The sequence below is a fragment of the Limulus polyphemus genome, unplaced genomic scaffold, assembly GCF_000517525.1.
Source record: "Limulus polyphemus unplaced genomic scaffold, Limulus_polyphemus-2.1.2 Scaffold990, whole genome shotgun sequence".
Lineage (NCBI taxonomy): Eukaryota > Metazoa > Arthropoda > Merostomata > Xiphosura > Limulidae > Limulus > Limulus polyphemus.
In genome coordinates this window covers 72,141-85,410 of record NW_013666600.1, presented here as the reverse complement: position 1 = coordinate 85,410, position 13,270 = coordinate 72,141, and the positions used below count along the sequence as shown (strand labels likewise).

At 33.8% G+C, this 13,270-nt stretch overlaps 1 protein-coding gene across 1 annotated transcript in view; it reads right to left on the bottom strand.

The window, feature by feature from the left end:
- Positions 1-13,270, bottom strand: part of LOC106461576 (E3 ubiquitin-protein ligase arih1-like) — an 84,940-nt gene that overhangs the window by 22,002 nt on the left and 49,668 nt on the right. The window contains exons 8-10 of the mRNA XM_013921416.2: positions 13,047-13,153; positions 8,041-8,155; positions 1,805-1,935 (exon numbers count right to left, since the gene is read on the bottom strand). Coding sequence (XP_013776870.1) covers positions 1,805-1,935; positions 8,041-8,155; positions 13,047-13,153 — 353 coding nt within the window. The remainder of the gene's footprint in view (positions 1-1,804; positions 1,936-8,040; positions 8,156-13,046; positions 13,154-13,270) is intronic.

Below are 13,270 nucleotides of genomic sequence, written 5' to 3'. Positions count from 1 at the left end.
CCTCATCTCAAAAATCTCAAATTTCCTTTGTGTAATCCCTAAACCCTTCTAAATATATTTCAAAAGTTTTTTTCCAATAAAACTTTATATTTCATCTGTTATTCTCCCTTATCTAAAAATGGAATCGGTCAATCTGACTGCCCTCGTAACCACCCAAAAAAAAAAAAAAATCTAAATTACCCATTTAGTCTTTCTAGAATGACTTCAAATTGTAACATAAAACTACCTTTGTTTATCCTAAGTAGCTTTAAGCTCGTAACAGTATACATCTATTTATAATAAAAATTCTATTGTTTTAGTGCCCTTTGAACTGTGTCTAACTACTATCTGTACCATTACAAGTTGTAAATCACTCGGGGAATGAGCAGCACATTATGCTATCAAATTACATTATCTACGTGCTGCTTGTGTGTGTGTGCCTCGTGAAACATTTTTATTACATCATTATTATTTATTTTACCTAATCTACTCTTAACTAACTTAAAAAGTTCCCTATTTTTACATTTTAGTTTCTTTTATAATAATAAATAAAGAATAAAGATGAAAGATAAGAAATAAATTACTTACCTAATCTCCGTTTTTCTTGCTGTCGATTATACTTAAGCCTACATATTTTACATTAAGGATAGTAGTGCATTAAATAATTTTTATTTAATTAAATAATGCACTAAATAACATGCAAAAAGCAGGCAATTTCCCCTAACTCTCAAAATTTTTCTGGCTTTCTAACTCCAAGACAAGAGCCATTACAAATTCATCCAAGCTAGTTATTAGCTTTCCCATGGGAATGAAGCTTATGCCCTGAGTGAAATTGATGCATATCTGTTCAAAACACATTATATAACACATCATTTGATAGATGAAAACCTTGACTTTCTACTGGCTATAGATAATATATAATTAAATGTAAAAGAGAACTATTAACAAAGCCTGAAGAAGAGGATGTGACAAGTAGGTCTGGCAGAAGGGGTGCAATTTTCTATTTATAGCTCTGTAACCAAACAAAATAGAAGGTTATAAAAATTATGGTTCATTTGAGCAGTGACAATTCTAAAGAGAGTAATTTATGTTTAATTTTGTACTTTTTGTACTAGGGAATATTCAGGATGTTTTTTAATATTGCCTTGTAGAATTAGGAACTTAGAAACTTATATACAATTAAAATATGGATTATTAGCTATGACACTAAAACTTTCTGTCATGCGTAGAAAAGGATATTCAGGGCAAAAGGATTAAGCTATTTATCAAAAACAAATGTTGGTTCCTGTTACAATCTGAACTCATTTTAGAAATAAAAAAGGGGTAATATACATTTATTTTGTATTTTTTATGGTGGTCACAAGATTGGTCTAATGTACAGAGTCCATATAGAGTATGGTAAAACAGGTAAAATATAAAGTTTTACTGAAACAAAAAACGTTTAATATTTATTTAGGAGGTTTTAGAAGTTACACACAAATGAAATCTTAAAATTTTTTATATGAAGAAAAGTATTTTTAACCTTAACATGAAAATCACTTTGCACTTGAAGCAGTCAACACTCCGATTTCATATATTCATAGACAAATCTTTAGTGAAAATACTTAATTAAAAGATCTGATTTTTTGTTTACAAAAGACTTGTAATGTTTACTGAAAGCTTCCCAAATTTCATTAACATACACAAAATATATCTAAAGTTATAGTATGGAAATTCTAATGGTTACTTTGAGATTACAAGGTTGGTCAAATCAACCAACCCTGCATGGAAAGCATTAATTCAAAATTAACAGTTAAAAGTGAAAAAGATTTAAGGTTTAACATACCAAGATGAGCCATGAGGTTCCCACGGTCCAAGACACACCCAACAGAAATCAGCTTTACAGCTCTGATTTTTACAGACCATGTGGTTACAACCTCCATCTTTTTCTATAGTTACATTGCACTTGGGACATTCCTGAAATTATTGAACTGTTATTCAAGCATTGTGTATACAAAGATTAAATATAAAATAGTTTTATTTAACATGAACAACTTGTTTTCATAGTAATTTGCTTTCGGGAAACTGTACTAGAAGATGGCTAGCATCTATAAGCCACACATGTTGAGCAACTCAGAGAAACTTCAAGGTATTAATTAGAATACTTATACTATTATCATTTTTGCTTAATTAGTTTTAGCTGTCATATTTGTATGAAAATAAATATAAACTTTGATAAAATGTAAAATACTTTATCAACAAAATAGAGGATGATAATAAAATCATGATCAACATCATCATACTATAACTCTGCATGACATGCTGAATATTCATCTAACATTGCATATTAATATCCTAGACATTGCATAAACAAGGTTCCCATATGAGTGCAAAATCATTATGTACAAGTTAACATTTTCCTAAATTGAAAATGTATTTCCAATAACACTTACCTCCACTGACACTTGACTGCCAGGGTTTATTCTTTGTTCATATAAGCATTAGTTTGATTTTTTCTCGCTTGCTCCAGTCTTTTATACCCCACTCAACTGCCCTTTGCTATAATTGTGTTGTGATACTCTTCACCTACGTCAGTGTGTCTATCCTGGTACTGTATTTAAGCAACTCATTAAAATAATTTTATCACTTTTTCAAGACTGATACCATCCCAATCTCTAACACCAGCACTTAGTTAGGAGGAAGGGCAGGAGAGTGTCAGTGGAAGTAAGTATTATTGGAAATACATTTTTTATTTAGGAAAAATGTTAACTTTGAAAACATACTTATCACCACTGCCAGTTGTAGCTAGAATTACACACTGAGAAGGTGGAGAGGCTGGTGAGGGCAATATCAATACATAAAAGCATCTACACAGATCATGGGTGTATCAAGATAAGAGTGGTACCCAAGTGGGGTAACCGCAAGACATCCAGAACAAGAATGCTCTTCACACTGAACTTAGAATAGAATTGTACATGACTGATCATCACTATAGGCTAGCCCCAACCAGATAGCTGAGGTTCTATTACTCAGGATTGGAGTTAAGAGGTCTTGGTCCCTATATCCAACATTGGTGGCTAGGGTAATTGGACTGCAACATTATATATAGATATACTTTTGATTGGATCCCAACCTGTAATCATAGAGTGATGCATTCCAAGCCACCGAAATCATGATGACAAAGTAAGCAACACCAAAGCAGACAAACTTTCTCCTCCAGCTGAAGATGCCTGAAAGGCAACATCCCAGTCTAGGATTGACGGAATCATATATGCTTTACTCAACCAAAGGAATAGAACTCATCCGGCCTGGAATTATGAACATTCATCCTCACTCTCCAACTGAGTGGGTAAGGAGCCTTCCACTTCCCCCAGAATTATGCTCAACCAAGGACCCAGGATGGGTCCACTCTGCATTTGGAATTACAAAGAGATAGTGGACCTCCTTCCATGAACAATATACTGAACCGATATTGATCAAAGAGAAGGGCCATGCACACCCCAACCAGCTAGCCAAGCATCAAATCTGAACTGGTATTATGAGCAGGTTCCCTAAACTTTTAAAAGCAAATCGATCCTGATTTATTCACTCTGATGATCGGCAGGGACGTGCAGGATTCCTTTTAGCTTTACTCATGATAGCCCATGAGTTGAGGTCCAGCATAGTATTGTAATACCACCGGGTAAGCTCCTAGATGGTCTTATGGAACACCTCATTTCTGCAGAGCCTATTACAACCACAAGTAATTAAAGTGAAACAGTGCTTGATAGTGCAGAATTGGTTTGATAAAAGCACACCTGTCTAAGCAACACTCTCCACAGAGTGTGATCTTGTGAAAACAAGGTAAAGGACCCTGAAAGGTAGAAATAAAAATACTCACCCTTCTGTATAATCTAGTAGAAATAGTTAAGATAGCTATAGGGGATAGACAAAAACCCTCAGATGAAAATACTGTCAGATCAGACAAATAATGTGAGATAAAGGTATTGGGGGAGGTCCACATACTAGTCCCCACAGTGACCTCCTGCAGGCAATTTGACCTGGCTGCTAAGAACATAGAAAAGAGAAATCTGATTACATGTGACTCACAGAAGATACGTCGCCTTCAAAGAGAGTGCAGAATAAAGTGTTGTTCAGTATCTCTAAAGGTATAAGAGCAGGCAACAAAACCTTCAAGAATCTCACTGAACACGAACAAGAAACGAAATCTGATTGGACATACAGAGAAAGAGTAAGCAGATGAATTGGAGAAAAGACTGAATCCTTTTCCTGTCTGACAGAGTGTTAGGTAAGAAGAACTGATCTGAGGGCACAGAGAGAATGAGAAAGTGGTCTGTAGAGAACAGACCAGTGATATCCATAAATCAACAGCCATGAAAAATAAACCTGCAGGTAAATGAGATACATGAAATATATGAGTCAGGTCACAAACAGGTGTAGAGAAAGAACACGTAACCTTAATCTACCTGTTAGGTAACTGGAATGGTCATTTGGGACTAATTATCCAAAACGATGTGAAGAATCTGGAGAGTACGGTAGTTGCACTTATCAAATGGTAGTTGAAAAGGCTGCCATAAACAATGGTGATTGTGGAAGATGCAGAAACCTCAATGAGCCAAGTCAAAAAACGAGTTATGGTTGACACCACTGATTGAAAAGAGTTCAACCTCCTCTTAATACAACATTGCTCATATGCATGTCATTACCTTTGAGAAAAGTGATTTTCAGACTAAGCAGAAACTGAGCCAGATACATGTAAACCTTAGAAATTAAACCCCAAGGTCATGTGAAAGGCAGCATAACCTCTATGCTACAAGGTTGAGCTTCTGGGTAGGTGGGTGTACCATATCCAATCATGGCTGCCTCCAACGATAGAGTCTAAAAAGAAGTGGAAGAGTTGAATTACATCAGAAGGGACCTCAGAAGCAGAAACTCGATTGAAGCCACCAATCTGGTGTGATCAACAGGATCTGACAATGGGTTGTAACAAATCATATTTCGTACCCTGGGTGAAGAGAAGATTGAAATCATGGAAATCATCTATTGCCAAGGCCCAAAGATGAGATACTGGAGACCAAATTGCCAGTAGTTGGGTGATCTAATGAGAGGCCAACCCACCAATTTGAGTTGCAAAATGAGAGGCAATTCAGCTAAACCTTGTGATGCAACATATATTCTTTTGGGAGAACCTGTTTGGATTGAAACAATGGACCTGCTACCAAAGGCATCACCTGTGGAACATGACAAGCTAGAAGGGTGATAAGACTAGCCCAGGAAAGGAGTTCCAATATTCAAAAAATAAGGAGCCCTAGACCACATTCCTCCTTGATGAGAAACATAAGACACCACCACAGAACAGTTGGAGTGAAAACTGACAATTTACCCCTTAAGAAGCCCAGACCATGAGACCTTGCCTGTTGAAGAACATGAAGGTCAAAAACATTGTGTATAGACTTTGGAATTCCCAACTGTTGGTATATGTACCCCCCCCCCCATCCCTGAAGAAAGGCATTTGTAAAGATAATGGAAACCTGGACAAAGTGGTAGTAGAGGAACCCAAACTGTAGTAGCATCCTGACTTAACCCCTTGAGATCAAAGTATGATCTCGACTAAGGAAACTGAGAAACCAGGAAGTAGATGTGTACGATTTCTGGTTAGTTAAAGCCCAATAAAATGATCGCTTGTGCTCTCGTCCCAAAGGTTTGAAGTATTTTAGTGATTCCCATAATCCCAGAAGAGAAAGAACCATCTGTGCAATGGGAAAAGGAGAAGTAAGAATGTGGCATCCTATTCTATAGTGTTGAGCAGGATGGGAGACAGCTAAGCCCGACTGAGAGATGAGATGTAAAATAAGAAATACCCAGACTGATGATATAATGAATTGGAGAAAAATAGATAGTCCTGAAAGAAAAGCCTGCCTGGGTTGTATCTGAAAGTAGAATCAGGATGTGATGATCTAACAACTGACGAGTTATTGCCAGCAGTAACCAGCCATCCATGGAATGGTGTGTGCACAGAACGATGGAATGAAGGGAACAAGAAAACTCATACGATACAGCAGAACCCATGCCAAGCCTATGTGAGACCAAAGGAAAAACCCCGGAACTGCAGTCCTGACCCTTGTGCACCACAAATGACAATTATGGGATTTCCCCACTAAGGCAAAGTGCAGGTAGGAGCAGACTACAACCAAGTTGGACATCTACAATCCCAGTAAAAAAATCATCACAGATTGAGGAATAATTAACTTGTGAACTCTGGCAAAGCTAGGCATTGATATAGACAAGGAAGATCGATGACTGGCCACCAATCTCCTGTCTTCATAGGCCCAACAACTAACAGGAATAAAAACTCTGAAGAACTAGCCCAATTCTCTCACTACCCCAGACCAACCAGACTCAGATAACCCAAGAACTAATTTCCAACTCCCATTGTACTGTGGGAGATAGAAATCCTACAGATTGGTTAGATAATAGTGGGGAAGATGTGAACTGAATGATCATTTGTGACCCAAGGACCTGCTGAGCTACTGGACCACTGGTTAAGATCACCACATGTCCAGAAATTCTTGGAACTGAGCCCCTACAGCTCCTGAAGGTATACAATAATCACCAATGCTGCTGGCAATCTGACTAAGCAACGGAAAACTCTTCTGAGAGCTGATGTCAGGGATCAATTCTCATGAACAGGGGCGGAACTATGACCCCCCCTGTAGGATCTAATGAATTTCGAGACTCCAACAACCAGCAAGAGGAATGTAGAAGCCGAAAATTGAACCAAAATACATGCTAACAATGGATCCAGCTCATCCTCAAAGAAACTGGTGAGCCTGAGAGTGTAATAAAGTGAAGTTGAATTGTAAGTCTGTAGACTTACTCTGTCCCCATCAGGGGACAAAGACATATACAGGTGAACTATAAATTCTGGTTTAGAGCCCCAACAATCGAGGATCACATATTTATTTGACAATCGGAAAAATACCTCTACCTGGTGGTGGTAGATGAAATCACGAAGTTTCGACAACGTGTCAGATAAGGCCCAACTGTCCCGTCATGTAACTAAGAAGTAAACCTTCTAGCATGAACCACAATTTCCGTGTAAGGAGAAAAAAAAACAAAAAATTTGCTTACAGATCTTTTAGCCATTAATTAAGTTGCAAGCTCAAAAGCAACTGGGTGAAAACCCAAAACATCACACACTCGAAGAAACAACAGAAGAGAAACAAATCAAAAGCAGCTAATCCCAACGTGGCCGCCTTTTTTGTTTTCATAGGTCATTTAAGGACTGGGATAAAGTAAGTTGTTTTGTAAAAGCAAAGCAACTGCTGGCCATCTGCCATGCCCACCCTAAGAAATTGAATTCCGGACCTCAGTGCTGTGAGTCCGTTAACGTACTACTGACCCACAGGGGGACTGAAAAGCCAACAGACTAAAAGAATGCACAGAAAAAGCAAATCTAAAGTGTCTCGAAAATCTCAAAAATTGCCCTCAAATGCAGCCTTAGAGCCCCACCACAGATCCGAATATATGTCTACATTTCACTATGAATAAGATCACTGACTATGTGCGATGCTAAATATCAGAGGTGGGAGAGGAGAGAACCAGTTAGACTCCATGCTGGAAATAATAATCCAGGAATTCATACCATAATTGGCTTGCCAATTGGAGGAAATAAATTTTTTTAAATTATTATTATTATTACAAAATCAACTAGATAACACAATAACATTCAAATTATCTTTGAACAACTGTAATACTGAAAAACCCATTAGTTGTGCTTTGTGAAGAAACAGTGATAAAATTATCTGAATGAGGTGCTTATATACAGTACCTGGATAGAGGGTGCATTGAGTAGGTGGAGAGCATCACAAGACAATTATCGCCAAGGGTAACTGAGTGGGATACAAAAGACTGAAGCAACTGAGAAAAAAATCAGACTAATGCTTAGATGGGCAAAGAAGAAGCCATGGCAGTTGAGTAACAGTTATAAGTATGTTTTGGAATTAAGTGAATGTCGAAGAAAACTAAAAGCTGTTAAGATACATATGAAACCACACTTAAGCTAGTATCTTTTAATAATACCTTTGTATTTGCTGCAATCCAGTTGGATGTCTCACTGTCATCATCACATTTTTTCTGCCATTTTTTGAGGATACTACATCTGACAGGATCATGCCAACTGTCTCCACACTGAAAACTATAACAAGAAACACCAATTCACAGCTAATAATGTTTCTGAATACAAATGAAATCAACTTATATACAAGAAAATACATATATATTTTTTACTAATACCTGTGATACTAGATAAAGAATTTTGTAACTGAAAGAAATTCTTAGCCCTTTGGTTACCAGGTCTTCACACTGCAAGGATGCAACATATCTCTCTTAATATTTCATTCCAAAAAAATAAAACTGGTGAATGAAATTGTTCGAAATTTGACAGAAAAAAAGAGATTAATTTTTATTTTTTTCTACTATTTCTAATAAAAACTTGTTATTTATTGCAGTTATTTGCACTAAGACTTTGAATAGTTCAAGTGCAAGGTGATTTTAATGTGAGTATACATTTTTTTTTAATCTTACAGTTAACAAATTTTATTTGTGTAGCTTCTTGAACCTCCTAAATGAACATCAAAACTTTTTTACAATAAATGTTTATATTTTATTTTTTCATTTTCTCTACCATATCACGAACTGTAGCTATTATCATGAATGTGCAGTGCAATGAAATGTTTTAAATTAAGAAATGGAAATATGTACATACCTTTTAACTCTTCATCAAATAATTTTAAAATATCTTCTTTGGGTCACTTGTGTAATTTTACATCTTTACCTTTTCACTTATAATATATTTTTAATGTTTCATTTTCTTTCCTATCCTTTACCAATTATTATTCATCTCAAAACACATCAACAGGTGCCCACAGGCATTATAACAGTATCATCAGCAGAGATAATTTAGCTTCCGGCAAAATGTTTTTGCTCTCTCTTAGTACTGTAAGCTTTGCAGAGCGAGACAAAGTTTGGGTTACATTAAAAAAAATTATTAAACCTTTCAAACATGAAACTTAAAACATAAATTATACATAATTAACTAAAATATAAAAGCAAAACCTAAATACAATTTTACTGTCTATCTAACTAGTACGTATTTAGGTGAAAAACAACATCAAGTACTACGGAGGACAAAATCAACAAACAATGCTTCAGCTGTTTGACGTACTCGGTAATAAAATGCTGCACACCAGTTTTAAAATTATCAGTAGAAGATTGTAATTTAAAATGAGCTTTTTCTATTGGTTATAAACATGTCCATCAAATACATAGATGTTGCTTGAAATAACATATCTAAGTTAAAAGGTGGGTATGGCTACTGTTAAGGCGTGAGAATATTTATTTCTCTGTGATTTCTGAATTGACCTGTAGGAATTTGAACTAAGAATGGGTAAATAGCACTGTACAAGTAGAATTCAGTCTAGACATAAATGTACACTTTACATGAGTTGTTATTCAAGTAATAGAAACAAAAAGTTAAGGCCTGTGATTGTCTGTGCATCACATGACAACAAAACTGAAGTTTAAGTATTTTAATTTAAAAGTTTCTTTTGAAATAAAGGAATTAAAAATTAAATAAAATTTTTAGTTATAATGTAAGTGATAATTCTAACTTCATTAAAATACATTGATAATAAAGTGATTTAACCCTTTCGCAACAGGTCTTCCTATGGTCAGGAGTCAAAGGGCATGTCATCACATTTGTAGTATTACATTTACAATTTTATTGATCTACTATTTTATGAATGCATGCCAATAAGTTTGGTATCACAATGTAGATTATAATTCAACGTTTAATTTAAAAGTAAATATTAAAACAAAATTCCTAAAAATTAATTTTTGTGTGTCACATGGTATGTTGAATATAACTTTGGTTTAAATTAGATGTTTGAGATGTCCAAATTAATGATATTGACAAGCTATGATAAAAAATAAGAATCTCCTATCTTTTCTGTTTGGTGAGATATCACTACATTAAGTGAATCAAACACAGTGGGCCTCACCCACCTCTTTCATTTTTGGAAACACTTGTTTGCATACACCTACTTCTGTCTATGACATGTGAATAACCAATTGAAAACTTAGAATGTCCCCCACATGGTATTCTCAGCCTCGACAAAGTGGGAAGTTCCCAAGATTACTTCTTTTACCCAAATACAGTTTAATTAGTAAGCCCAATAAATTACAGTGAAATTCTACAATATTAATAGAGTAATTTATAATATTTTGTTTTACATCCTCCATATGTAAAACTTGACAAGGCTTAGCAAATTACGGCAAGTGGGCAAACGAGTACAAAGTTTTTAAGTAGAAAAAAAAATTATTGTTTTCTATATTTTATTATTTACAGTTCTATGCTTTAAGGAAAATAACTGAAATTTAAGAACATACTTGTAAATAGTAATAATATATACATATATATTATAACCTAAATGTGACTGTATTTTACAAAATACTAGTTCACTAGAACAAACTGAAGGCAGGTCCCTTTGTAAAAGCCAGTTTTATACTTTTGGATATGGTAACATGAGTGCGCTTGCACCGAGTCATTGTAGCTTCTGTAATGTTAGTTAGACACGGGTGAAAGGTCAATAAAATAAAAATAATAAATATGTGTATAATGTTATGAGATTAAAGCTAATCAGACTAAACATTTGTGGTTTCTTGTTATAATTTGTAGTAATTTTAGAACAAAAAATGTATAACTTATATCTATTTCCTAATTTTTTTATGGTATTTATGAGGTCAATCAAATCTACCAAACTCGTACAGAGATAAATATTAAAAATAACAGATAAAATATTAGTTTTTTTCTAAAAATAAATATTTGATAATTATTAGGAGGTTATACATATTTTGCACGTGAAATTTGACAATTTTCTGATGCACAAGTATTTTCAATCTTAAAACCAAAATTTCTTTGCATATGAAATAGTCGAAATTCAAAAATAAAAAATACATGAGCAAATCATTACTTAAAAATGCATATTTTATGCACTAAAGCCTTGAATGCTTACTGGTAATCTGCAAAATATCATGAAAATATGCATACTGTATTAAAAGTTACAATATGAAAACTATAACAAGCACAAAATGGTTACAAGGTCAGTCCCTGGGACTGAGCCTGTACTGAGAGTTAATTAAATTTTGAATGTAACTCAGTAAAACCTCGTAACACACACAGAAATGAGTGCACAGTAGTTAACTCTTTCCTTACCGACATTCTTTTCTGTGCATGTGATGAGGTTTTAATGAGTTACCTTCAAAATTTAATTAAACTACTTTGTTATCATAACATATGAATAAACTTGGCATCAAATCATAGCAAATCATAGTTCTTAATTTTATAAAGCAATATTTACAAAAAAATTCTCAATTTTCCCTACTATGAGAATTGTGAAATTTGCTCTATAGGTCTTCATCTTCTCTATTTTATTTACCATCCCTCTGTGAAATACGATATTTAATGTAAATTACTCATTATAATACTCTTACTACTTAGGCAAAGCATAATTATTATAGCCTTCAATTGTATTTGGTTACATAGCCATAAACTAGAAAATCAGAATGGTCTTGCCACGCCCACCAGTCACATCCTATCTCACAAATTGGCAATAGTTCTCGCTGACATTTAATAATATATTATTTATAACCAATAGAAAGCCAAATTATTAGTTCTATCAAATGACATATAATATAATACGTTGTTTTCTACTATATTTCTTGTTTTTCATGTGTATTCTTTATTTATTATTATAAAAGTAACTAAAATATAAAAATTAGAAACTTAGGTGTTAGACAAGGTCAGATTAGGCAAAATAAAAATAAAAAGTTTTCACAAGGTATGCTTGTGAGTAGCCCATATATTATGTAATTTGATAGGGTAATGTGAGCTACACATTTGCCAAGTGATTTAAAACTTGTGTGGTAGGATTATTAGTTAGACATGGTTTCAAGGACAATAAAACAATAAAATTTAAATATAGACTGATGTATACTGTTACAAGTATTAAATTATTGGGGATAAACAAATGTAGTTTCATGTTACTATATGAAATCATTATAGAAAGGAAAAAAAAAGGTAATATAGATTTATTTCATATTTTTATGGTGGTTATGAGGTTGGTAAAATTGAGCAACCTTGAATAGAGTTAGGGAAGCGAAAATAACATAAAATAGATTTTACTGAAAAAAAAAGTTTGGAATTTATTTAGGAAGTTTTAGATGTTACATAAATGAAATTTGACAATTTTCACACGAAGAAAAGTATTTTTAATCTTAACATGATAATCACATTGCACTTGGAGCAGTCAACACTTTGGCTCCATATGTTCATAGAGAAAGTTTTAACAAAAATACTTAATTAATAATTCTTATTTTTAGTTTACAAAAGACTCTTAATGCTTACTGAAAGCTTGCAAAATTTTGTGAAGATACACAAAACAAAGGAGAAGTTATGGTATGGAAATTATAAAGGTCAATTTGTGGTCATGAACTTGGCTGAACCCATCGGGACCATAGCAAGAGTGTCAAAGGGTTAAAGGACCTTCACTAATACATTCATCATATTAAAACAAATATTGAAAAACTGAAGCTGCCTTACTATGTCCCTAACATATTTCAACAACTACCTATATCCAAGGCAAATCATAAATGCAAAAGTCAATTTTATCTATCCAGTAAAACTTTATAACTAAAAGAGTTCAGACTACTTTTTTAACCTGTTTTATGGTTTTAGCTGTGCTTTTATTAAAAGTATTGAAGTCTGATACATATTAGTTATGCTGCTAATGTAAGCAGACAGAGTTAACAAACTACATATAAATGAAGTTAATCAATGGATATATTTTAATTTTGATGCATATCAAACACAATGACTGTCTGAATGACTGCATTAAAAATACCACTAAAACTGGAAAAGCATAAATTAGTTTTATGAACAGTTGTTTCACATACATATAAATAGTGTCTCTAGCCTACTAAGTAGCAAAAACATGTAGAGATTAAAGTTAAAAAAAGAAATTATTTACCAAAAGGTATGTCCACATTTACAGGTAACTGGCTGAGCATCAACAAACTGTACTTTGATAGCATTGTTACAGTCAGGTGTAGGGCACCATCGAAGTAGACGATTACACTATATATGTTGAAAAGTATTTCAAGAAAGGTTCATCAAATGGCACAATAAAAATGTATAAAACACACATTTAGAAAAATCATACTTGCAATAATTTATCTTTTAGTACATAAACAT